This window comes from Fusarium tjaetaba, assembly GCF_013396195.1.
Source record: "Fusarium tjaetaba strain NRRL 66243 chromosome Unknown NRRL66243_c0000398, whole genome shotgun sequence".
NCBI lineage: Eukaryota > Fungi > Ascomycota > Sordariomycetes > Hypocreales > Nectriaceae > Fusarium > Fusarium tjaetaba.
The window spans coordinates 3,651-26,986 of NW_023501594.1; the positions used below are offsets into that span (position 1 = coordinate 3,651).

Consider the following 23,336-nt stretch of genomic DNA (forward strand, 5'->3'; position numbering starts at 1 on the left):
CCGGAGTTTCTCTTTTGCATTTCTAGCATATAAATCTATCTATAAGTGCCTTTCTTATTATTGATAAGAAGTAAATAAGTAGTATTTATTAAATTTTAATTTAAAGAAAATAATTTTTTAATTTTTAATAATTACTTTTTAAATTTTTAAATACTTTCTTAATAACTACTTACCTGACCTTATATATAATCGCATTGTGGTCACGTGGCCTGGCTATTTCACTTGCTATACTGATTCATGTGTTAAAGGCAAACAGCGTGTAGCCAATTCATCATCAATAGCGCGAGATCTTGAAGAGAATGCTGACTGTGATATATCGCTTCATTCTGGCGCAGTTTGCGTCTCTGATTTCTCCCATATTTGCCCTCTATAGACTTCTCGTACCAACTCAAGTCGAATACGGCATCAACTCTCCCCCGACACAAGACCAGCACGACAAGAACGCGAACAAGTCTAATGATGACAGGCAACAAGCTGCCGGAGTCCGGGTCGATGACAACGTCATGCGCGGCTTTCCTCCTACGGAGCAGCAACTCGAAGCCAGGATCAAAGGATTTATTGACTCGATTGACAAGGATGCAGTCTGCCGCTTGGCCTCGCGACATAACAGTCACAAGTCTTGCAGGGTTGTTGGGCACGATCGCGGCAGCTTCAACGTCTGTTTTTTTGTCCTGTTTGATGCCGAAAATGTGACGTGGGTTGTGAGAATACCCCTCGAGCCGGTTGTATGTGATGCGTGGGCAAAGGTGCAAAGCGAAGTTGCTACAATGCGGTACGCTACAAGATGCAAATGCAGTTCTAGTTCGCCTGCTATTAACACAATAGCCCTGTAGATATGTCGAGCACAACACGACAGTCCCCATACCGCGCGTTTATACGTACGGACGTGCCCCAGATTTGCTGGTACAGGATGGTTCCGCGACAGTGGCGTTTCTTATTTGTGACTACATTTCGGGTCAGTCGCTCAGTCTCAAGGCTCTTGCGGGCGCAACAGAGGACCGACGGAAACACCTCTATCACGACCTGATCGATATTCTATCGCAGCTTTACAAGTTGGAATTCTCCGTGGCAGGTTCACTCATGCCGAACCCAGCCGGTGGGCCTGACCCTGTAATCGGTCCCATCCTGTCCATGTCTGCGAACGAGCTGTATAGGTGCTGCCAACAACAGGGAGGCTTGGAACCCCCCTCCTCTGAAGGGCAATACTTGGCTTACCAATCTCACATCTTGTCAGAAACATACCGTCTACCCACCCAAGACCTATCTAGTGATCAGGTGCGGATGGAGCTATTCGCACTCGAGAGCCTCACAAAGCATGCTTTCGGGTCCTTGGAGTTTCCCGAGTCCACGACGCCCTTTTCTATGGCTCACCAAGACCTCAGGTGCAGCAATATCATTGTTACGCAAGATCTACATGTATCTGGCATTATTGACTGGGAATTCGCAGGTACAATCCCGCGATATCTATCAACGCCACCACCATGGCTCAGCGGCGATGATCTCGATGCGGTGAGCGCGTTCCCAGCTGCTGCTGATATCACCCTCAAAGAGGTCTATGCAGAGTTCATCGAGGTGCTCGAGGTAAAAAGCGCCACGTCTAGTGACTGCGCCAAGCTGATGGACCCCTCTTCCTGCGTGAGCTAGAAGCGCTTCGCGTTATCAAGTCCTGGTCAATGCTACCGAGGCTATCCGCGAGATCAATCATCTCCTGTAATTCCATCTATTTTTTCTGAACTTCTCTCATCGTCTCGCTCAAACGATTTCGAACTGTCTCGAGTTCGGGGAATGTTGGATCAAGGGAGGACATAACTGCTGAGTTCTGAAGCCTGGCGTGACTTAGGTATACAGAAGTGGGGAAACGATACCTTAGTGAGTATGGAAAATAAGAACAAGGCACTCAGCTGTTAGCTTCCAGTTAGTTCATTGTAATACTGCTGTTGCTGCGTCGTAAACTTACACTCGAGGAAGCTATTGAATTTACCTTGTTTAAGAGTCAGAGTAAAGTGTAGGAGGATAAGAAGCTGTAAAGTTTACTACTTACCAACCTTAGTAGATTAAGTATAGTACCTATATACCTCATCCGACCACCTCTTGGCCCCCACGGCATCCATCTTGTAGATCTCGTGCCTTTACTTTCCCTGAATAGTGCTGTCCTTGGCGCAATATCTTTAATTGCAGATGCAAAGCAATTATTATAATAATAACTTGTTCTTATTAAAGTTAGACTTACCTATAAGCTCTGGCAAAAGGATCTACCTACCCCAGAGGAGCCAAATACGCAAACTCCCCTTGGTTGCAAGGGTATGTAAAAGGATATCAAACAGTAACTCCAGAAGATACATTGGCTAATGACTTTCACTTCCAGTCACTAGACCGTTTGTAACTGGGAAATAAATATACATGCCAATGTAAGCCATGCTGTCATAACGAAGGCGAGTTGAAGCCGTGTGTGTCAATCATTACGGTTGATTCATTATATCATGTCCATCTATAATACAGCTTTTGTCCCTCTGTCAAATTTACTGACCAGCGGCAATAGTGTAGCCACCATCAACAGCAACAGTCTGTCCCACCAGGTACTGGTTCGTAGCAAAGAACAGCACTGTAGCAGCCATATCCTGATCCTTGCCAGCCCGTCCAGCGGGAACCTTCTCAGCATACTTCTCCTTGGGGATGAAGCTCTTCTGCGCCTCATCACTACCATCGGTGGTCATCTCAGAGGGGAAGACACCAGGTGCAATACTGTTGACGCGGATCTTGAGCTTGTTGCTCACAATCTCGGCGGCGAGCATGCGTGTGAGATGCACGGCTGCACCCTTGGAGGCGTTGTAGGCAAAGTGGTGCTGAGATTTCTGGATAAGACCGCTGATGGAGCTGATGTTGATGACTGTTGAACTCCAGCCCTGGTGCTTCTCACTGCTCTTCTGCAAGAGAGGCAAGAAAGCAGCAGTGGTGAAGTACATGCCCGTGACGTTGGTGTTGTACGTCGAGTTCCAGTCCTCAAAGGTAGCATCCTTGTTGTCGAAGAGATTCTCCTTCATCTCCTGCGCAGAATCGGCCTCGACCTGGAAAGAGTTGCTCGAGATACCAGCGTTGTTGACGAGAATGCAGAGGCAGTTCTCGCGAGAGGAGTACTCCTCGTAGAGCTTCTTAATGCCCTCTTTGTTGCCAACGTCGGCTTGGATGGGGATGATCTCGCCGGCGATATTCTTGCCGTACTTTTCGACGACGGTGTCGAGCTTCTCCTTTGTGCGGCCGGTGATGTAGACCTTTGCGCCGTTGACGGCGAGGGCCTGAGTGGCCATGAGACCAATGCCAGAGCCACCACCTGTATCTATTAGCCATGATTCTCAGCTTAGAGATTGTTGATAGACGTACCTGTCACGAGAGCAACCTTGCCCGAGAGATCAAACAAAGCATCGCGAGAAAAGTCTCGGTGCTCGCCGCCACTTGCTGGTTGTGTTCCTGACATTGTGCGTGTAGTGTACTGAAAGTCCTTTCTGTTGCTTGAGTTAAAGGTTCGTAGTTGACTTGAAGTTGAGGCACAAGAGTTGTTAACAAAAGGAGTCGTGAGTCGAAGTGAAGATGTAAGAAAGCTTCTGGAGCCAAGTCTAAGAAACTGCCTGGACATGATTCTTATACCAAACAATTCTTCAAATTATAAAAAAGAGGGGTAGCTAAGGTACACAATAAAAAGTAGAAACTGCAACTGGCAAGAACTGGCATCTCAACCAATGCCCATCTCACCTTTAACTTATGCTCCTCTCTCACCCAATGACGAGCTCATGATGAGATCAGCACTTTCTCTTCTGCGCAGTCCATGACGAAAGACAGCGGAGGAATTGATCCGTGAATTGGGTGAGGAAGGGAAGAAGAGGGTATGACAGGCGAAACAACAATTGGAGTCTCTTGCAGCGTGAGGCTCTATCATGACGTCGACGTGGGGTCAAGATGATGAATTGATCGGTTCATCGCGATCTTCACAAGCTTACAAAGAAAAAGGTTGAAGAAAAGCCGTTGATCGGCCAAGCCACAAGTTACCGTATTGAGAAATCAGCGGGTGAATTGACCTCTCAGGTTAAGCAATGGCTTCATAGCGTTGTCATGGCTTCTTGAGTAGAGGCGTGAGCTAAGTAGAAGCGTGAGGCGTAACATATAGCTACCCCACTATAGCTTCAACGACATCCAACACAATCATGATCCTTTTAGAGGCATTGACAGTTACAACAACACTCGATTGTTTCATTCACAGTAATCCTACACTTGTATCCGATATCGTCTCATTACAGACCTCAACGGCGTTACCCAAACCAAACGCCATTCCATGCATTCCAAGTCTCCTTCACCCTCACGAGCATCATCTATTTAACCTCGATATGTTGCACTGCCTTCTGCCACTTTTGCTCGTCCGTCCTGTTACACTAGATTAGTCCATGTCCATCGAGGATGTACGTAGTAAATACTTACTTGTCAAAGCGCAATAGCTTGCCCAGCACCGGCACAAGCTGAGCTCTTAGCTTGGTGTCCTTCTGCTCCAGGAACTGCAGCAGAATGGTCTTGAGATAGACCGTATCTGGAGTTCCACCAGCGGCCGGCGAGCCATTGCTTCCGCTTCGTACCGAGTCGAATGAACTACGGCTTGAATTGGCCACGAGCTTGGTCTGCACTGACTTGAGATCCTTGGATACCTTCTCGTATCGTTGCCTTGCCTCCTCCAGCATTCGTCGTAACTCAGCTCGCTGCTTCTCAACATCACGGACTTGCTTCTCTGATGCGTCGAGAGCTGTGCGCAACTGTGATGCTGTTGTTCGGAGCTCATCCGCCTCGGCCTCAGCCTTCTCTTCCACCGATTCTAGCTCTTCTCGTCGTCGGCGCCACTCCTTCTCACGTTGCTCGAGCTCATCTCGTTCGTGTGTCAGAGTCTTGACCTCGCGTTCCAGATCCTTCAGCTTCAGCTTCAAGTCTTCTGTCTCGCGTGTCTTGCGTCGTGCAAGGGTACTCGACTCGTCCTCGATTCGATCTCGCTCCTCAACAGCTGCCTCCATTCGCGCCCTCATCTCTCGTACCTTGTTATCGGCACGCTCATCGACATCAGCCAACAATCGTCGCATCGTCTCGCCCTCGCGCGTACGCTCCTGAAGTAGTCGCTGGACCTCAGCAAGCTCCTCCTCCAGCGACTCAGCCTGCGACTTGGACTCCTTCAGTTGCACAGACATCTCCGCGGTCTGGTCTCGCATACTACTCAACAGTCCCTGAGCATTGCTGTACTGCTGCGTCTTGAACTCAGCCTCCTCTTGCGCTGCCGTCTTCTCTCGCTTCAGTTTGTGCATCTGCTCCTCAAGTTCCTTCACCTTGGGTCGCAACTTGCCGAGCTCCTCCTGTACTATCTTAAGCTCTGCCTCCGTCTTCTCAGCCTTTGCACTAATCTCAACCTTCTCAGCTTCAGATCGGCGAAGGTCTCGTCCAGATACCCGTTGGGCATCCTCGAGACGAAGTTTGGCATTTGTCTCGGTGGCCAATTTCTCCTGTAGACCCTTAATCTCAGTCTCGCGATCCGAGGCTAACTTCTGGACACGCTCCACATCCCGCTTGAGATCCTTCTCTCGCTTCTCCATATCCTTGAGCTCCTTGGTCTTGGCTGCGAGCTCCTCCTTCGTAGTCTTTAGCGTAGCAGACTCCTGGCGCAGGCTCTTCAACTCAGGCTGCGCCTTCTGTAGCACCTCACGTAGGTCTGTAAGATCCTTGAATCGGTTCTGGGCAAGTTGTTGAGCAGCGCCCAGGTCGGCTTGCAGAGTGGTCGTCTTCTCCTTGAGCTCGTCGTATTCTGTCTTCAAGGACTCCATCTCGCTTTGCAGCTTGGTGCTGACTTCGGCATCTGAAGCAGATGAGTCAATCTTCTTCTCAAGATCAGCAATCTGTGTCTTGAGTTCCAACTTCTCCGCCTCGAGCTCTTTAATCTTCTCCTTGGCCTCAACATGATCTTGACCAATTGTGAGCAGATTCTCTTGGAGTGATTCAATCTCCTCGCGCAGATCCTCCTCAGTCTTGCGCCTCTTGCTCAAACGTTCAATCTGCGTATCCTTCTCAGCAACCTCCTCCTTCAGCTTGGCGATCTCAGCCTCAAGCTCAGCATTTCCTTCAGGCTCGGCGGGAGCTGCTGGCTCAGGAGTCTCCACAGCGGCCTCTACAGTTGGAGCTGCAGCACCGCCAGCACCACCCTTGCCCTTCTTCTTCTTGTTCTTCTTCTTGTTGCCACCGCCCGTAGCCGCAGCAGGTTGTGAGGCCGCAGGCGTTGGAGTTGCAGCGGGAGTGGGTGCAGCAGGAGCGGGCTTCGACTCCAGTTTCTTGGTCAGATCGTCAATCTTGGTCTGGCTCTCGGTCTTTTCCTTCTTCAGAGCCTCGATCTGGCTGTTGAGGTCATCGATCAACTTCTTGGACATGTTCTTTGCGTTTGAAGCCTTGGCCAACTCGGCGTCCAGTTCGCTCGCGCGCTTGTCTGATGAAGCAAGCGAAACTTCCAACTCATCAACCTTGGCTGTGTGCGTGCTCTTGTCTTCTTCCAGCTGCTTGAGTTGCTTTTGTGCCTCTTCCAATCGTTGGTTTAGAGATTCGATCTCCTTGTTGCGCTCATCAAGCTGGGTCTGCAGAGACTCCTTGGCGGCGGCAGCGTCGCGAGATTCGCTGAGCTCCCGAGTCGCATTCTCCAAGTTCTCAACCAGGCCAGCGCTGTTCTCCTTGACGGCTGTAAGCTCTTTCTGGAGACCCTCGACTTCAGACTTGAGCTTCTCTATTTCCTCGGACTTTGAAGTAAGGTCAGCCTGAAGGTGGGGAATTTCATCGTCGTAAGAGAAGAACTCCTCGCTTTTGTCCTTGCGCTCAGTAGTGGATTCAGTAACCTCAGATAGTGACTTTTGCGGCTTATGCTTGGGTGAGAACATTCCCATGACGGAAGAAACAGGAGACTTGGACTTTTCGGGGACCTCAGGGGGAGTATCTTCGTGCTTATCGTCCTTGGGGGCTTCAGACTCCTCGGTCTTTGGCTGGGTAGGGTCTCCTGACTTGAGTGCCGTAAGCTCCTCCTCCAATTTCTTGGCCTTTTCCTCGGTTTCGTTGTGCTTCTTCTGCAACTCTTCCTTATCAGTCGAAACCTTCTTCAGCTCCTGCATCACCATGTCGCTTCGGAGGTTCAGTTGGTTGAGATACTCGACGAGGGCTTCGGGGTCGCTGATGGAAGTCAGGGGGGTGTTTTCTCGGAGGGCTTTCTCGAATGGTTCGATCGCTGTCGCTCGCCTATGGGCAACTCGGTAAGATCGAAGTAATTCTTTGAACATGTATTAGTTTCCTACCCCTGATATGCGCATTCATAGATATAGGCTTACCGGGATACGTAGCTTCGAGCTTCTCCAGTTTGCGCAGCTTTTGGCGGATCTCAGGGCTCAACTCTTGAGACTTGGTAGCTTCTGGCTTGGCCGCTGAAGCGCCATCTCCACCATCCTGATTCTTGCCCGAATTGGCCTCATCCTTGGAGTCATCTGCGTTCTTTTCGTCCGATCCGTTGTTCTGAGTGTCACCATTGTCGGTCTTCGAATCGTCGTTGGCACCAGGAGGCATTGGGGTAGTAGCTCGGCTCGGCTCACTCTCGTCGTCAATCACGAACGCAGCCTCGAATACGGCAGGATCTGGGTTCGGTGCGTCGCCAGCATCGGCAGCTTGTTTCCTAGCCTTTGCGCGCTGAGCTGGTGTGCCATCGCCCTTGCGCGAGGACGTTGAGCGGGTTCTCGAGGGGGACCTGGATTGCTGAGCTGTCTGTGAACGGGCTTGTTCTTCGGCAATGGTCCGATCGATGGCGCTTTTGAACCGCTGAAACATGTCAGTCGTTGCCCATATGAGGTGCAAACAGATAATTGTCACGGAGAAACTAACTTGGAACATGATGGCTCCCTTGGGTCAAAGACCAACGTCTTAAGATACCAAGGGACGCGCGTAATTTAGATATTAAGTACGAATCTTTTAGGTATGAAAATACAAAGAGACAAAAGAAAGTCTAGAAGAGCAATGTAAAGAGAATAGTAGGCCACTCAACAAAACGCTTTCATGACGATGCGCAAGTTGGCAGTAATTAGTTAAGCTGATGAAAGGAGTTGCAGGGTCTCAATGGACAGAGTTACAGCACTTGCTTCCGAGCCATGACCGATCCCGTCAAATTTCTGGGGTAGGATTGTGGCGTTAAATGACTGTGGCTCAGCCGCTCAGGGGCCGCATTCCATATTTACGTGCGAAATGTCAGCAACAATTTTCTTGATCTATTGGTTTTAATGTCCTTGACAATTTGTGAGTTTTAAACTAGATAGAGAGAACACACCTAAGGTGTTTGAACGACAGTTCAATCTATTGCAGGTGGCCGATCCATTGTTGCAGGCCGAGAGCTGCACTCGCCTGTAACATCGCCGGTGACCTGTAACTTGTAATATCTTAGGTTGATGCTTGAGACATACGGAATAGTGATAAGTCACTCTACTAAACATCCGAGTCGAATCAGCTTCGACGATTGAATTCTGTAGTCAGAAATTTATATTCAGTCTATCAAGCAAGCCTCAATATTAGCCATAACCACTATCAAGTTCTCTCTGAGCTCAATTGATGATCTTCAAGCATCCAAATTTGGCATCAGTGGAGCCACTATCCGTACAGGCCCCCTAGACTACAACCTAGCTACAGCTCCCTGTCCTGCGCTGTCTAGGAGGGCAAAGAAAACCTGAGACAGTGATTCTAGATGACAAAAGGATTCGGGTAAATGAGCATAAATTCAGGATAGTTTTAGAATGAGTTTGGAATACCTTTTGCTGGGCTTATTTTGACATCCTGCTGTGAAGTCTGACGTTTTTTGGGCCTGTCCTGCTTGGACTCAAATCTGTTCTAGGCTGCCCACATGCTCAAGCTCAGCTGAATGAGGTCACTCCTGGCGAGAAGCTACCGTCACAACTTCACCATTCCTTTACATCACATCTTGTCTATCCTTCACCTTTTCTTCGTACCGCTCTTGTTTCGCCCATATCCTGGGCACACTCTCCCTTTCTTATCTTCTTTTTCATTCTATCGTCTTTCCTTTGTTTCTTCATACCTCAAATCTCCCCTCACTGTTGCCTTGATCAAAATGGTGGCCTTTTGGCCCTGGGGGGTAAGTTGGCATCACCAGGACTTCATTGCCAAAGCTAATATGATTTTACGCAGGGCGAGTCCTCCTCAACTGCCTCCTTCGAGAAAACCCTCTCTACCCTGTCGACCAAGATCACCGACACACAAGCATCCCTCGATAAGGTCCGCGCAAGCTCTCGCCGCGCGCGTGTCATCTGGACACTCTACCTTAGTTTCGCCTACCTTGTCTATGCGATCGTTCTGCTACTCGTCGTCGGATATAACAACCTCGGCGCCTTTGAATGGGGCGGTCTGACCGGTGGCCCTGTGCTGTAAGTCTAAGGCCTCCCGTAATCCCTGATGCGAATGCGACTCAGGCTGACGATATCATGACAGCATCTACGTTACACGCACGACCCTAGCCGCATACTACAACTTTCGCATCGAGAACTTGAGCGCTCGGCTCAAGGACCATCAATCGGAGCGCGCGAAAACGATCCAGAAACTCAAGGATGCCACCAAATATGACTCTACCATGGAATTGATCGAGAAGTACGGCGGGGCTGATGGAAAGGGCAAGAAGAAGGAGGGTGAACAGAATGCCGATAAAGCGCCCAACAAGCAGCGACCTGATGGTCCCCAGGGGGTTCCCGGACGAACGCGCATGCCCCCTCCTCCGACAGCCAACATCCAACGTCCGCATAGCCCAATGCCAGCTCCAAACCCCATGGAACCAAGTGCTGAATTCGCTCCCAACGCCGAATTCTCTGAACCTCCTCCGCCTCCTATCGCCCCCGGGACTCCTCAGCCTCCTCCGATGCCAACCGGTTACGCCTCATACCAGACAGGACCCCCTGAATCGCACTGGTACGACCGTATCTTCGACGTTCTTCTTGGCGAGGACGAGACTGCGCCCAAGAATCGCATTGTGCTGATCTGCAAATCATGCCGACTCGTCAATGGTCAAGCACCCCCTGGGACCAAGACGCTCTCTGAGGTCGGACAGTGGAGGTGCATGTCCTGCGGTGCTCCCAACGGAGAGATCGATGAGGGAAAGCGCATCATGAACGAGGTTCTCGATGCCGCTAAAGACTCTCCCACAGATGGCGAGAGCGCTAATGAAGACTTCGCTAGTGATAAGAGTGAGCCCAGAGGAGGGGGGAAAAACTCGGGACCTTGAATTTAGATGACCATAAGACTTAGGTAACTTATATAAGCTTAGAACAGCTTTGATAGGTTTGGGATACCTTTTACTGAGTTTATTAAATCCCTTAAGATAAGGGGTCCTAAGTTTTCGTCCCTCCTCTTAGGGACCAAGGAGGAAGACGATGATGGTCCAGCCGTGAGCGTCAAGAAACGCTAAAGAAAGTACAAGCAATGATCTGTATCTACTATGTAATTCTATACGAGCACCATAGTGGTGACAATTACGGGAATGAGGTTTGGGTTTGGTTTGTTTAATAATGCAAATAGTTTGGAACTTGATCACCCTGGACTGGTCTTTCAAGGAGGGCGTCGGGTCATGAATCTTTGGCTGCTACATATATTTCTCATTGAGGAAACCATATGATATTCTAGTGTTTCCCGATATGCTCTCCTGTTCTCTGCGGGCGTTACTGGTCGGAGACCGGATTGTGCATAATGGTCATCTGCAAGAGTTCCTCAACAGGAGTTGTTGGGAGGAGTCATCCCCAAAGAATATTATTGGTAATGATACGGGGCTCCGTGCCGCCATCAACTGCGAGTCCTCTGAAGAATTGAACAACTGTAGAGAACGCTGGTGGTCATGGGCTGGTACTATGGTGGCCTTGCCCATATCTTCCATCATATCCAAACCCCATCATCACTCAGGCTGTGCCCTTCACGATCCGTGAGACGATAAAAAGCATAACCTACACTGCCATCACATGCTACGAACAGCATACCAAATTCGCTACAGACGTCATAAACGTAACCTCTCCCATCCAACCCAAGCTCTCGTCTCACTTCTCAACAATCATCACACCACAATCACATATCATCGATGTAAAGCAGGTCAAGCCTATCATCTTCGCTATACAGCCTTCTGACTACAAGACCTCCTGTCCAATCTCAACAAGGCATCGATGCGCCTGGCCTACTCTTCGACCCTTACCCCTTCAAACGTCACGAACAAAGTTCCCTGCTCATCTCAATCCGTCTCGTCAAGTCTTTCATGTAACATGGGCCAAAGACGAGTAAATGGTCCTCGTCAACAATGATTTCAGGCAAGGGAGTATCGGTCAGGTATCCAACTGTGGCGCAACAATTCGAAGATGCTGCCAAGTCTGTAGACGTCAACTTTGAGATTATTTCTCCAAGTTTAGGATACCTTGTCTCAGTTTAGGTAACTTAATATAAGCTTAGGATAGACTTGGGATACATTTTGCTGAGTTTATTTCAACAATCTATATCAAGGTCGGATGTGTTCTGGCTCTAAGGCTAGACCAAAGAGCGCTCAAGACATTGGACAGTCGTTAAATCTTTTACCCCTTTGCATGTACTTCCTCCCTCGCCTACATACATTCATCATCATAGTCGGCTCGCTTGATAAGATGCCGCTGTTCCAGATCGTCAAGATGTACAAGTGTAATGTAGCACCGCAAGCCGTTCGTGTGGATCATCAAAAAAACAATAAAAAAAAGACCAGTCAAATCCCACATGCACCACTTCATGTGGGTTGCCTTGGACTGTCGACTTGTGTTTCGCTTGTTTCTCTGTATTCGACATGCCCGAAAGCGTCTATAAATCACTTTATCTCTTCCTCACCTCCGTCGCCCAGCCGTCGATGCCTTCACCCCGGCCACCGACTTCCAGGCCCTCAATCTTCAACCCCTTCATGCCAGGTGTATCCTCCAACCAGACGTGGCCCGCCATTCCGCCAGCATTGGCTCGTTTCTCAGGTACTAACTCCAACATTGGGGTGAGGAAGTCTGCAATACGCTTTGCTTCGTCTTCCTTAAAGTGATACTTCTCGCGTAGCACATCCGGTAAAGCCCAATGCCGCAGTCGGTGGATGTTTCGCAATTCTCCCTTTCGGTTGAATATCTCCTGACTCCACTTGCCACTGAGACATAGAGATTTAGGGAATGGCCCAAGGAGTTCGATGATCTGAGCAATGTGATCATCGTCCTTACCATACTTGGTACCTGACTGAGGATCAAACAAGTAATCGCCGGTGATTAACTCGAACACCTAATGGGCGGTCAGTAATGCTCTACAGAAGCCAGTGCCAGCTTCACCACGAATACCGTTGTACATACCATGGCTGCCATACTCCATACATCAGTGCTGGCACCCCATTTGGAACCCAAAATAACCTCAGGTGATCTATATTGTCTTGTCTGGATGTCGTTGGTAAAGTGATGATTGACCCAACAGGCGTTGCCCAGGTCTGCAATCTTGACGCTAATAACATCGAAAGCGTGCGCATCTTCTGCCTTGCGCTTTTCGCCTGTTGAAGCAGAGGGAGAGTTTGACTTGTCTAGAGAGATACCTGACACTTCCCGACTGAGAAGATCGCTTGAGTGCTGTCAGCGCCTGATAAAAATTTCTTCGTTGAGTGGCGAATAACTTACGCAGACTTTTCTCGTTGCTTTTGGGCATCGTCAGATGGTTTAGGAGATGCCTCCTTTGATGACTTGCCTGCTGACAAGATCACATTAGCCAATGCTGAACCATATACGAGATGATCAATGGCTTGCTTACCTTCATTCAGGACACCAGCAAGACTAGAGTGGGTGTTCGTTGAGGGGAATAGGTTGGACTGGTTGAAGCTGGTATTGAGGGGAGATGGCAATGGTTGACTGCCGGTAATGAGAGTCCTTCTGCGCCGACGTCCATTGCGGTTGTTCTCCTTTTCGGCAGATTCAGGTTTGACGACGCGCTTAACGATCTGTTCAACATCCCCAATCTCGATAAGGACATTTTCTGGTTTGAGGTCGGTGTGAATGATACCGCATTCGCGATGGAGGTAGTCGAGGCCTAGTAGAACTTGCTTTGTAATTTGTTTGACGAGAGGCATGGGAATGCCACGGTGATTCCAGCGCTTGATGAGCCCAAGCAAATTCTCTCCCAACACCTCGAAAACCATACAGACATGGGTGCCGTGGGGTCCCTTGTGCTCGAACGAGTCCAAAAGACTCACAACGTGCTTGCGACCAGGGTGATCGGGCTTGGCTTGAACAATCTTGTTGAGAAGCTTGATCTCATCGATGGCGGTCTCGGTGTAGTGGGCGGCGGAACGGACGACCTTGAGGGCGACATGCTTGCCGTTGGTATTATCGCGGGACAGCCAGACGGTTGAGAAATGACCCCATCCTAGCTTGCGAACCACGGTGTATTTTCCATCCTTGAACTTCTCTCCGACTTGTACGGGGTGGTAGCCACCTTTGCAGTAATCTTCAGAATCCTCCTCATCTGCAGTATTTTCGGCGGCATCGTCGACGGACGAGGAAGAGGGGGAGTGGGCCATGGCGGAAAGCTGGTGGGATCTATAAGGGGGAGAAAAGAGGTCAGCGATGGCTTAAAATATATGTAGAGATGCGGCAAAAATCAGCGCAATAAGGCGACGTGTAGATGATGAACGAGAATTGAGGCGGAGCCAATGCAATCAGATCAAACAACCACGGTCGCAAGATTTGGTGGGAGAGCGACGGCGGCGAAAGAGCTGAGGCCTTGCGCGTGGTGGGGGACCTTTGCCGGATTGGGCTTGGGTGTAGTGAAATGGCGGGGAAGCATCAAAACATCATCCAGACGATAACGTAGAAACGAGTCAAGTCTTTCACTGGCGCTTCCAGTTGAAGATCTCGGTACCAAAAAGACTCGGGCACTGAATTGACCGACAGCGGTGAAACACACGCCTAAGCTTGGGCGCCAAACCGCTACCGACAAAGCATAAAACGGGACGGGAGAGTGCAACCTTGATTTGAGAAAGCTGGTCATGGTGCCTTCACATGACGCAGCTTGCGCTGGTAATAAGTCGGGCGTTGAGTCTGCTTCCTTGTCCTTCTCTGCTCCTCAACTTCGGGAGCACCAGCTGAAAGTCAAATCACGTAGTGAAAATAGTGATAATCGTAGGAGCAGCGCGACAGATAAGCCGGTGAGCGGCGTGGCGGTTTATGAGCGGGGGATAAGAAAAGGTGATGGAGAGAACAAGGATCTGGCGAAAATGACGAAGATGACAAAGACGTCTGGTGCACGATGGTAACGTTTGAAGTTGACTGCAAGCTGGGGCGCGTAAAGGCCCGAGTGAAAGCCAAAAACAAGAGAAAAGGAGAAAATAATATAAAAACAGGCGAGGCCAAGTCGAGGGAGAGATTGATGGAGATTATAGGTCGACTGGGCTCGGGGGCGTGCTCCTTGTCTTTGGTTTTGATTTGCTTCGCTTTTCTTGACTCTGGGCTCAGCGTTCTTTGCGGATCTGCAGTCGCTTGGCTTTCTGTTTCCAGGGCCCTGCTAGAGACCATGGGATGGCTGGCACGCGGCGCAAGACGGAGCGTCCCGCCCGGCGAATAAAGGGTCTCTGAGAGCTCAAGGCTCGAATATCCAGCTCGCCAAGCGAGCTTCAGAGAGAGGGAGCGACAATAGAGAATGCAAAGTGATGGCAAAGGGCCGGACAACTCAGTCAGGTGGTATCGCATCAGACAGCATGAGCACAACCATCACCATCACATTCTCATCCTCCTTCACATGCATCAGCCAACAGAAGCTTCAGGCACAATCAGAGGTGCCACGGGCAAGTGACTGACTGCACCACCTCCAGGGCAGACCAAAATCAGGTACAGAGGACCCAGTGATCGATCGAGTGATCCAAGGTTGGTGAATGCCCAAAGCTTATGGGGTCGTATCGTCCTATCAAGGCCAAAGCACACGGGCCCCCAAGCTCCAGAACAGCCACTGCGAGCAGTGTCCACACTTGTTTCAATCTGCCCTCGCTGCTTCTGTAGGGTGATGCAATGCCGCGCCATATTTGTTGAGTGTCCATTTTGGCGATATGGATGGAATGATGCTTGATCTTCCCTGAAACCAGTAACTGTTTCCTTCATAAACAGTCACATGGAAGTTGTGGATCTGGTCTCATAACCGCAGCAACAGCTGATCTGAGATGTAGCTAGAGCAGTTGGGTTGTATCAGGGTCGTTGGCGACATCGGACCAGCGGCGCCTTGGGAATTCTGGGATCGTGCCATGCGATCCGTAAGACCAGCAGTCTCGAGGGGAATGTCAAAGCAATGTGCGACCGAGAAGTTCCCCAAAATCAAGGTTGTGTAGGGCGATGCAGTTGCAACAAAACAAAAAGCAGGAAGAATGCGAACAAGGTGTATGTATAGATAACCAAAACAAAATGCGACCAGAGCTCAAAGACCAAAAAGGAAACAGTTTTATACATACCCAGCTGGCTGGTTTGTACCCTCCATAGTAATTATCGGCTTCAAGTCCTTCTTGCGCTTCTTAGCTGCAAGACTGCTATTGTTGCTGTTGCTACCGTTGGTGTTGGCATTTGTTGCCTTTTGGGCGTCGGGGGATTGTGTGCCGTTCATTGTGGTGTATTCGTCAAAATCTGCCTGTGCGCAACAGTGCAGGATCTGTATTCTAGGGACAAGTCGCGATGTATCTGGCGTCTGTGTCGCCAGGCCGTCAATGAACAGAGTCGTGAAATCGTCAATGGGTTTATCGTAATGTCGTATGCGACAGCTTCTGGGTTCTTTTAGGTGTCGGTAAGAAATGATGTCGAGATGAAGTGGGGGAAGAGGGGCGCTTGTAAGTGCTCGCTCGACGGACGTGGGGTTATTTTCTGTTCGTTTTCTTTCGTAGAGATGCTTTCTCAAGAGATACCAAAATCGCTCAGACAGTTGAAGGTGTCGGACAAAGTCAGGAGAAGAATAAATCGGAGATGAGCACGGTAAGATAACTGCGGTTGTGGTGCGGCAGTGGCGCCAAGGTAGATCTTTGCAAGTCGAACCAAAAGATGTTGCGCAGTAATAACCTAGTGGCGGCGCAATCTGAAGTGACCAGGATCAATCGAGCACAGTGAGTGATTGTGCTTGGTGTATTGGTCCCAGTGTAAGCTACTGTAAAGCTAATACGCTGTAATATGGATACTTGAATGTAATTTGGTTGTCCGAGTAATGACTTTTGCGACGTCTTGTGTTGATGCTTTGATGGATCCAAACTTGCTTGGACAAGAAACGGAGAAGAAGGAGGAAGAAGAATATTATCGGTCAGAGGCGAGGAGGGGCAGCTAGAAGAAGCCAGCCAGCCCAGGGTCCGGGTTGGTGAGGAAGGTTGGTGAGGTTCTTGCAGCCAACAGATTCTGCAATCGTTTATTTGTAAGGCCAGGGAGGACCGGTCAGGTATCTACAAGTGCAAGTGCATGCCATCTTGGTAGCCTCAAATTTTGCGATCTAATTTCCAGCATAAAGATAATATACCGAAAGCGCGTACTTTTGCGTCGATAAACGCATAAAGAGATAAGTTAATGTCAATTCGGGTTGGAGTTTCATCTGAAAACACCAGATTCAGATGAACAAAAGACAAGACATGACTGAAATCTGAACCACAATGATACTCAAAAGCGGACACTTTACGAGATGCATCTATACATGTGAATATCGTTCACCACGACCCTGAAGCAGCCTAACGTCTCACAGACAGCATTATGACGACGCACGAGAGGCAGCTTCCCGTTAGCATTGGATCCCACAAGAGAAACTTGATCTCTACCTTAGTCTTGTAACCCCTGTGCCTGAAATCGAAAGCTTTTGGTTGAGACACACAGCTAGTGGCATTTGGAGAAGGTAAGGTATCGGTTATCAAAAAGATACGCGCTAAATCGACACTCTCACACGCAGATTTCGAGGGTCTGACGCCATTCCTCCAAGGCACCCCACGTCCGTGAGGTACTTGAACAACCTGGAGAGCCCTGCTCCTGTTGTTCTACTGCAAGGATGCGGCGAGTCTACTATTAATTGAGAAGATATCAATACTCAGTTCAGCTTCATGCTGATATGACTCTATTACCGCTACAATGTCGCCTGTGTTACCGATGTTACCGACTTCTTAACTATGCCTACCCCAAATCGTATTCGCATTCATAAGGCATTGAATTTCAGCTCCAGCCTCTCCAACCACCAAACTCTTTGGGCTTCAATACCCGACTCTGACGTCACCACGCCAGGGACTTACCAAGGAAGACTTCCCGAAAGCCCAGTCGTGAAACCCCATATTTCAACAACGCCCACAGAGAAAATAGACTTGTTCAACTTGAACGCTTTGGGACCATGCTCCGTTGCACAGGGACCTAGGATGTGATACTTGAAGTCGGGCCTCCTTGTGTTTAATGTTCAGAAGTTACCAAACCCCAAAGGTTAAACTCATATTAGGCAATGCTTCTCTAAGTCAGAAGAGACGCACTTATAAGCATAAACCGAGGTTACCATGAATGTTGCAAGATTCAAGGAGCTGAGCCAATCATCATTTTAATCCCTTAGAAGGAACGAGCAAATCACCAATTATTACGGATTACAGCTCCTTGTTGATGTTGAACGGCATTAAGGTCCACTTATTACTGGCCAATGGAAATGGTGACCTTTAGTGGCCTGAGGCCCATAATGTATATCCTATGAGACGGTGATAGGTAGCACACCAACGGGCCAGACCTTTAATCAGATATCCTTAAGCTGTAGATCACCCAGATCTCATTTCTCAATAGACGACCACCATGTGTAAACCGGTCTTATCAACTTCTACCTCTTCAACGCCGTATGAAGCTTGGGCCAACGGTTACAAGAATCATCTCTTCAACCGCTGGAAAACCCTCTTTCAAATCGCTGTGTCTAGACATATGCCTTCCCGGCGACACTCAAACTCCTCAATTTTGTATCTTTCTTCGACTAAACTTGTCAAATATGGACGCACCGTTCACCTCTCTGAAGCCTCAGCCCTACTCTTTCTAGCTTGCTTTGCGCCTAACGTCCCTGTTCCGAGATTGCACTGCGCGTTTCGAGATGATAAGAAAGGAGTGACTTATATCGTAATGGAAAGGATTGATGGGCGACCCTTGAGTGATAGTTGGCATGAGGCGTCAAAAGATGAGAAGGTTAGATTATTGACACAGCTTAGGGGTATTTTTGAGGAGCTGCGAGCACTCAAGAAACCCGCTGGAAAGGGGATTGCAGATGGTGCTGTGTGTGCCGCTGATGGAGGCAAGTTGCACGACCACCGAATATGGAATGCCGCCGGGGAGAAAGGGTTGGGCCCCTTCCCGAACGAGGCAGCATTCAACCTTTTCCTTCGAAACGGAGTCTCGAATATTGACTCCTTCGCAGACCAAGGGAGTCAGGCAGAGATTCAAAAATTGATCGAGATGCATACAGCATCAGAGCAAGGGGATATGGGGACCGTGTTTACACATGGAGATGTTAGTCTGAGTAACATTTTGGTCAAGAAGGGAAAAGTAGTAGGAATCGTGGATTGGGAAATGTCTGGCTGGTATCCGCGGTACTGGGAGTACACAACAGCGATTAATACCCATTACATCAAAGGGTGGAGGGAGGAGATTGGGAAGTTTCTTGATGAGTGGCCTCAAGAAAAAGAGATGGACGATTTATGGAGAAAGCATTATTGTGATGGGCCTTGAGGGTGCATGTCAACCAATTTGTCTGGGGAGACTAACGGATATTCAAGACAGCCTGGAGATGATGGATTCGACCTCACGCCGACAAAGCAACTGCGAGGAAACTAGGGCAACGCCGACTGCGGGAAAGGCGATGCTGCCGAGCAACTTCGGCTGGGTATAGGAGCTGATAGACCATCTCAGAACAAGGCTATGTGAGTCCTCTCCTCTGGATATCACCAACTCTCAGAGGTTTCCGATGCCGTGGAAGGCGAATTTGATTGCTTCTCAAACTCGCAAGAACTTGCGAAGAAAACCTCGATATGTCCACGTCACAATTTGTTCTTCGAGTGGGCTGTGTACCTGGGGCCAGCACAATGTGCCTGACATTTGCACCAAGAAAAGACTCGTTACAGGCTGAGTTATGTACAGAATTTCCAACCGTTGCGCCGCTGTGCAAGGAGTCGACGAGTGCGTGCCAAGTGAACAGCACGGCGCATTGGCAGACGCTGGACGCTTATATTTCTGCACGCTGCGCTCCTGAAATCCTTGACCATGGTTATAGCCTACCCAACCCGCTTCGCTCTCGCCAGTTGCTTTATATCTTCTACTATCCGATGTACAATCTTCGGCGAGGCGTTCCCCAGGATCATTTGTACGAAGTAAGATGGGTCTTTCGCCTCCTCCTTGCCGCTTTCAACGCACAGAGTGCGTCACAAACCGCAGCACTGCTTTTGATAGCTACTTCTACGAAGGTAGAAGATTTTGCATAGGTCTTGGAGTTGGCAGGAGCTGCCCTTGACGTCGCATTTCCCGGAACGGTTCCGAGAACGATGTGCATTGCTGATGAAGTACGGCCCAGTTCGCTGGAATTGCATTCGTCCCCACGCACCTCTGATCCCCAACGATAGCAGCTAAGGCTTGCTCAACCCACATCTGGCAATTGAAGACGGTCCAGACTGCACTCGTTTCTATAGGGACAGCTCTAACGACCTCCTCCAGGCGCCGCAAGTTTTCGATCTTGGCCACGGCTGTGAATGTGAGCATCGCGGGCGTGGGACCGCTTGAGAGATCGCGCGGTGGCTCTTCGAACTGCCAGTGTACGCCTTGTGAAGTTGGGATGTTTCGAACGTGGTAGAGAACCATGCCCTCCATTCCACCATCCTTTGGACCGCTGGCGAGGCCCCAATGGTAAGGATCAGGGTTTCCGCCTTCTTGAGGAGTGCGAAAGAAGCAGACAACATACAATCTTGGCTTGTTCTTAACCATGTCGGCGATTTTTGGATACGCTTCTTGTAAAATATTATATGACTTAGGCTTGATAATACCTAGTTGTACACTGTCTCTTTATACTTGTCTTCAAAGCATTTGCACATGTTGGTCTACCTCCGTGGAGAGTCCAAGGGCGCTAAGTGAAACGACAGCAGATCTAATTATATTACCCGCATCACCCAGCGACTTACACTTGGCGAATGGACTCATACAACTAGGAACTGAAGTTTGTGTTGTTTCCCGTGGTTGGATGCCGTTCAAAGAACCGGTATGTATGGGGGTAAGGAGATTGTCAGCCTCGCGGTTGACTGGAAATGATCTAAGCGACCTGAACAACTCAGCGTGTAAGTTAGTTGTACTCTGCATAGTGTATCGGGTACCGCCAGCTTCCTCTTCTATACTTGAGCGTCTATTTTATCTCCACGAGTTCTGAAACCCTCACATATTGTAGAGATACAACATCTTGACCATTGGCCGACAAAGAACGAACTCAGGGTCAATGGCGATTTATAGGCACTTTGGATGCGTCCATGATAGACTCACCTCTATACCATATAAGTGTATAGACCTCATGCGGCGTTGATTTGTGACCCCAGACGCACTTCAAGAAACCCAGGGCCTGCATTCGAGTGAGGCACGTTGCCTGCCTTGGCGTCTATTCATTTGCCTACATGCATCGTACTTTTCCGAGGTCGTATTTGAGGCCTGCTTCAACACAACTCGAGTATCATACGGCTACCGAGCTTAGGACTTTAAGCGCCGAAGGGAAACCACCTGCAATCAGCCGCCCTTAGCCGCCGGAGTCTAAGGCATTCTAATCTGGGCAACGAATTTGGTAGCAGTAAGGGCGTTGTGATAAATTGTCAATTACTTCGGAGACGACCGCTGAATGAAACATTCGTGATGTTTCTCCGCAGCGCCATTAGGATCTAAGTCTCGAGGCATGGTTATGCTGTTGATGGTAGAGGTACGCCTGCCTGTGTTTTATTTACAGGAGCTAAACTCCAAGGTTGAAGTCATTTTTAGCAACGCTTCTCTAAATGATGTCAGAGTCACGGAAGAGTACTCTCACAAGCATAAACCGAGGTTCTCACAAATATTGTAGGGTCAATGACACTCCATGTCAACGACATTCATCTTTCTGTCATGTGTCAGAGACTAAACATTCCGAAACCACGTGGGAGCCAACCGTCCATGTCATCTGGTGTCTCAAGAGCACGGGACGACCACGTATCACATCACAAGAATCAGAGTCACAATCATAAATGATATGGAAAAATAGTTCGCTTTAGCCCGTCATGAGGGCTCCAGTTTTGTTATGTTTAATAGCCTATTATGTTAACGCCGACAACGCCAAACCCAGAACCCGCGTGCGTCAACTCTTCTGTCTCAACTAATAGCTTACAACCGACATGCTCGCCCGAATATGGTACGTTCCAAGAAGCTCCGAAGAAAATCCAACCCTGAATTTCGGCCTTAGTTGGCACGCTTCTTGCTCTTCTGAGCCATCTTGCGGAAAGCCTCCATACCACCTGCACCAAGGGGACGATGGCTCGAGTTTTGCGAGCCCATAAAGGTGCTCTGGGGAGCAACAGTGTAGCTCGAAGGCAAGTTGACCATACGCGCCGAGTTGTTGCCTCGTGATGGGGCCAGTAGACGTTCGCGCTCAGCATCCTTGGCGTTGGCGGCAGGACGCTGGGAAAGACTGAATTGAGAGCTGGTCTTCTGGCGTTGTGCCATCTTGGCAGATCTGGCATCAAAGTTAGCAGGTGTAAGAGAAAAGCCGTGAGGGAGTGCATACTCATAATCGTAGTCACGGGTCTCGATCTGGCGCTTCTTGTAATCGTCGGTTCGTTTCAGGATAGGTCGACTCCATTCTCCCAAGAGTCGTGTAGCGATTCGCTTGATACTGGGTTCGGGCTTCTTGCTACGAGTATAGAACACCACCACTCTTCCGATACCGCTGCTGAGGAGTGCCTCTTTCTCGATGTTCATCTTGGCGAGAGCGTTGAAGATGTCACGTTGGATGTTGTACGCTGGAAGAGAGCCGTCGTTTAGAGGCTCCAAGAAGAACTTGACGTGCTGCAAGAAGTTCGTATCGGGGTCCAGAACGGCGTGTTGGACGTTATTTCGGTTCAGGATAGCGGTGACTTCAGGGAGAAGCTTCAGCTTGTGCAGAGCTGGTTGGCCGGCCTCGCGAGCCTGGTTATCAGCCTGACAGGCCTGCTCCATCTGTACCTTGAGATCCGCTAGAAGGTCATCAATCTCGTCCTCAAGATCCTGGTTGAAAAGACGTTAGTTGAAAAACTTGAGCATATGCATTTCGAAACCTACAATCTCATCCTTCTTCCTTCGCTTGAGACCGCTTGGCTTCTTGATTGCCGCATCTATCATTCGGTCGAGCTCTCGCTGCTTTCGCTCCGCCGGTGTCAAGTTCTCATCCTTCTCAGGCTCTGGGCTAGCAGGCTTAGAACGCTGACGTCGCTCTCCATCACCAGCAGCGCGTCTGGAACGTCGTGACTTTTTGCCTCCATCCTCTGCATCATCCATATCAACATCTTCATCTCGATCTCGGCGCTTCTTATCTCGGCGGCCTTCACGTGGCTTCTTTGGGGCCTCTCCATCTGCGCGCTTTCGCTTTGTAGCTTTCAATGTGCGAGCAACATCTTCGTCAATGTCGACGGGTCGGTCCTCAATATTCGCTGTTTCTGGGTCGTAGTCCTCGAACTGATCCTCATCGACCTCGGACAGCGCATCGGAGTCGCGATCAGAGTCGGCGGCGGCGACAGCATCCTCATATTCTTGCTCTTGGCCGTCGTTGACAGGCTCATTGGCGTGCTCGCCAATTGGGGAATCCCTTTCCGACATGGTGTCGCGTTGTCGACCGTGCGAGATCGCTCTAGGAGTTCTTTATCGTTTTTTGTAACTTTTTATTCACAGCGCTTCAGATGCATCGAGGACTTGGTGCTTCAAAATTTGTTGGTGAAGAATCGTCGAATGCTGTGAATATGGAAAGATTGACAATTCGCAAACCTTCAACTTTCTTTGTATGGCTAGAGCCGCCACAGGTGCGAGGCGCGACCCCTGCTCGCTGACATAATCTCCAAGCTCCACCTTGCAAACCTCAGGCAGGTGGCCCGCACCCTTTGTTTACTTTGGCCTTTTTGGTTGCCACGGATGAATTGAAGAATACTTGATGGATTGAATCTGGCAGCAGCTTTCAGTCACTACAGCTGTCCCGACGTCAACCCCGAATTCTGTCCACCTGGCGAACCCTACATCGTAATTATTCGAGCT

The 23,336-nt window shown here is 49.4% G+C and overlaps 8 protein-coding genes across 8 annotated transcripts; 2 read left to right on the forward strand and 6 right to left on the reverse strand.

The window, feature by feature from the left end:
- Nucleotides 1-299: 299 nt before the first annotated feature.
- Nucleotides 300-1,644, forward strand: FTJAE_13264 (phosphotransferase enzyme family; the record flags this gene model as incomplete). Its single annotated transcript, XM_037346390.1, has 2 exons — nt 300-772; nt 834-1,644. The coding sequence occupies 2 exons, from the start codon at nt 300-302 to the stop codon at nt 1,642-1,644; spliced, it is 1,284 nt and encodes a 427-aa protein (XP_037199695.1).
- An 875-nt stretch (nt 1,645-2,519) lies between these two features.
- FTJAE_13265 (gluconate 5-dehydrogenase) lies at nt 2,520-3,472 on the reverse strand (the record flags this gene model as incomplete). Its single annotated transcript, XM_037346391.1, has 2 exons — nt 2,520-3,334; nt 3,379-3,472. 2 exons carry the CDS (start codon nt 3,470-3,472, stop codon nt 2,520-2,522), a joined length of 909 nt encoding a protein of 302 aa, XP_037199696.1.
- Nucleotides 3,473-4,361: 889 nt separating this feature from the next.
- FTJAE_13266 (vesicular transport protein) lies at nt 4,362-7,932 on the reverse strand (the record flags this gene model as incomplete). Its single annotated transcript, XM_037346392.1, has 4 exons — nt 4,362-4,413; nt 4,468-7,321; nt 7,380-7,860; nt 7,924-7,932. The coding sequence occupies 4 exons, from the start codon at nt 7,930-7,932 to the stop codon at nt 4,362-4,364; spliced, it is 3,396 nt and encodes a 1,131-aa protein (XP_037199697.1).
- Nucleotides 7,933-9,154: 1,222 nt separating this feature from the next.
- Nucleotides 9,155-10,315, forward strand: FTJAE_13267 (uncharacterized protein; the record flags this gene model as incomplete). The annotated part of the gene is made up of 3 exons (XM_037346393.1): nt 9,155-9,178; nt 9,232-9,467; nt 9,532-10,315. The coding sequence occupies 3 exons, from the start codon at nt 9,155-9,157 to the stop codon at nt 10,313-10,315; spliced, it is 1,044 nt and encodes a 347-aa protein (XP_037199698.1).
- A 1,592-nt stretch (nt 10,316-11,907) lies between these two features.
- FTJAE_13268 (CMGC SRPK kinase) lies at nt 11,908-13,627 on the reverse strand (the record flags this gene model as incomplete). Its single annotated transcript, XM_037346394.1, has 4 exons — nt 11,908-12,348; nt 12,417-12,675; nt 12,732-12,801; nt 12,862-13,627. 4 exons carry the CDS (start codon nt 13,625-13,627, stop codon nt 11,908-11,910), a joined length of 1,536 nt encoding a protein of 511 aa, XP_037199699.1.
- Nucleotides 13,628-14,849: 1,222 nt separating this feature from the next.
- Nucleotides 14,850-15,693, reverse strand: FTJAE_13269 (CMGC SRPK kinase; the record flags this gene model as incomplete). The annotated part of the gene is made up of 2 exons (XM_037346395.1): nt 14,850-15,051; nt 15,545-15,693. The coding sequence occupies 2 exons, from the start codon at nt 15,691-15,693 to the stop codon at nt 14,850-14,852; spliced, it is 351 nt and encodes a 116-aa protein (XP_037199700.1).
- A 3,821-nt stretch (nt 15,694-19,514) lies between these two features.
- FTJAE_13270 (uncharacterized protein) lies at nt 19,515-20,036 on the reverse strand (the record flags this gene model as incomplete). The annotated part of the gene is made up of 1 exon (XM_037346397.1): nt 19,515-20,036. One exon carries the CDS (start codon nt 20,034-20,036, stop codon nt 19,515-19,517), a length of 522 nt encoding a protein of 173 aa, XP_037199701.1.
- A 1,479-nt stretch (nt 20,037-21,515) lies between these two features.
- FTJAE_13271 (transcription factor IWS1) lies at nt 21,516-22,907 on the reverse strand (the record flags this gene model as incomplete). Its single annotated transcript, XM_037346398.1, has 2 exons — nt 21,516-22,319; nt 22,374-22,907. The coding sequence occupies 2 exons, from the start codon at nt 22,905-22,907 to the stop codon at nt 21,516-21,518; spliced, it is 1,338 nt and encodes a 445-aa protein (XP_037199702.1).
- Between the last annotated feature and the right edge of the window lie 429 nt (nt 22,908-23,336).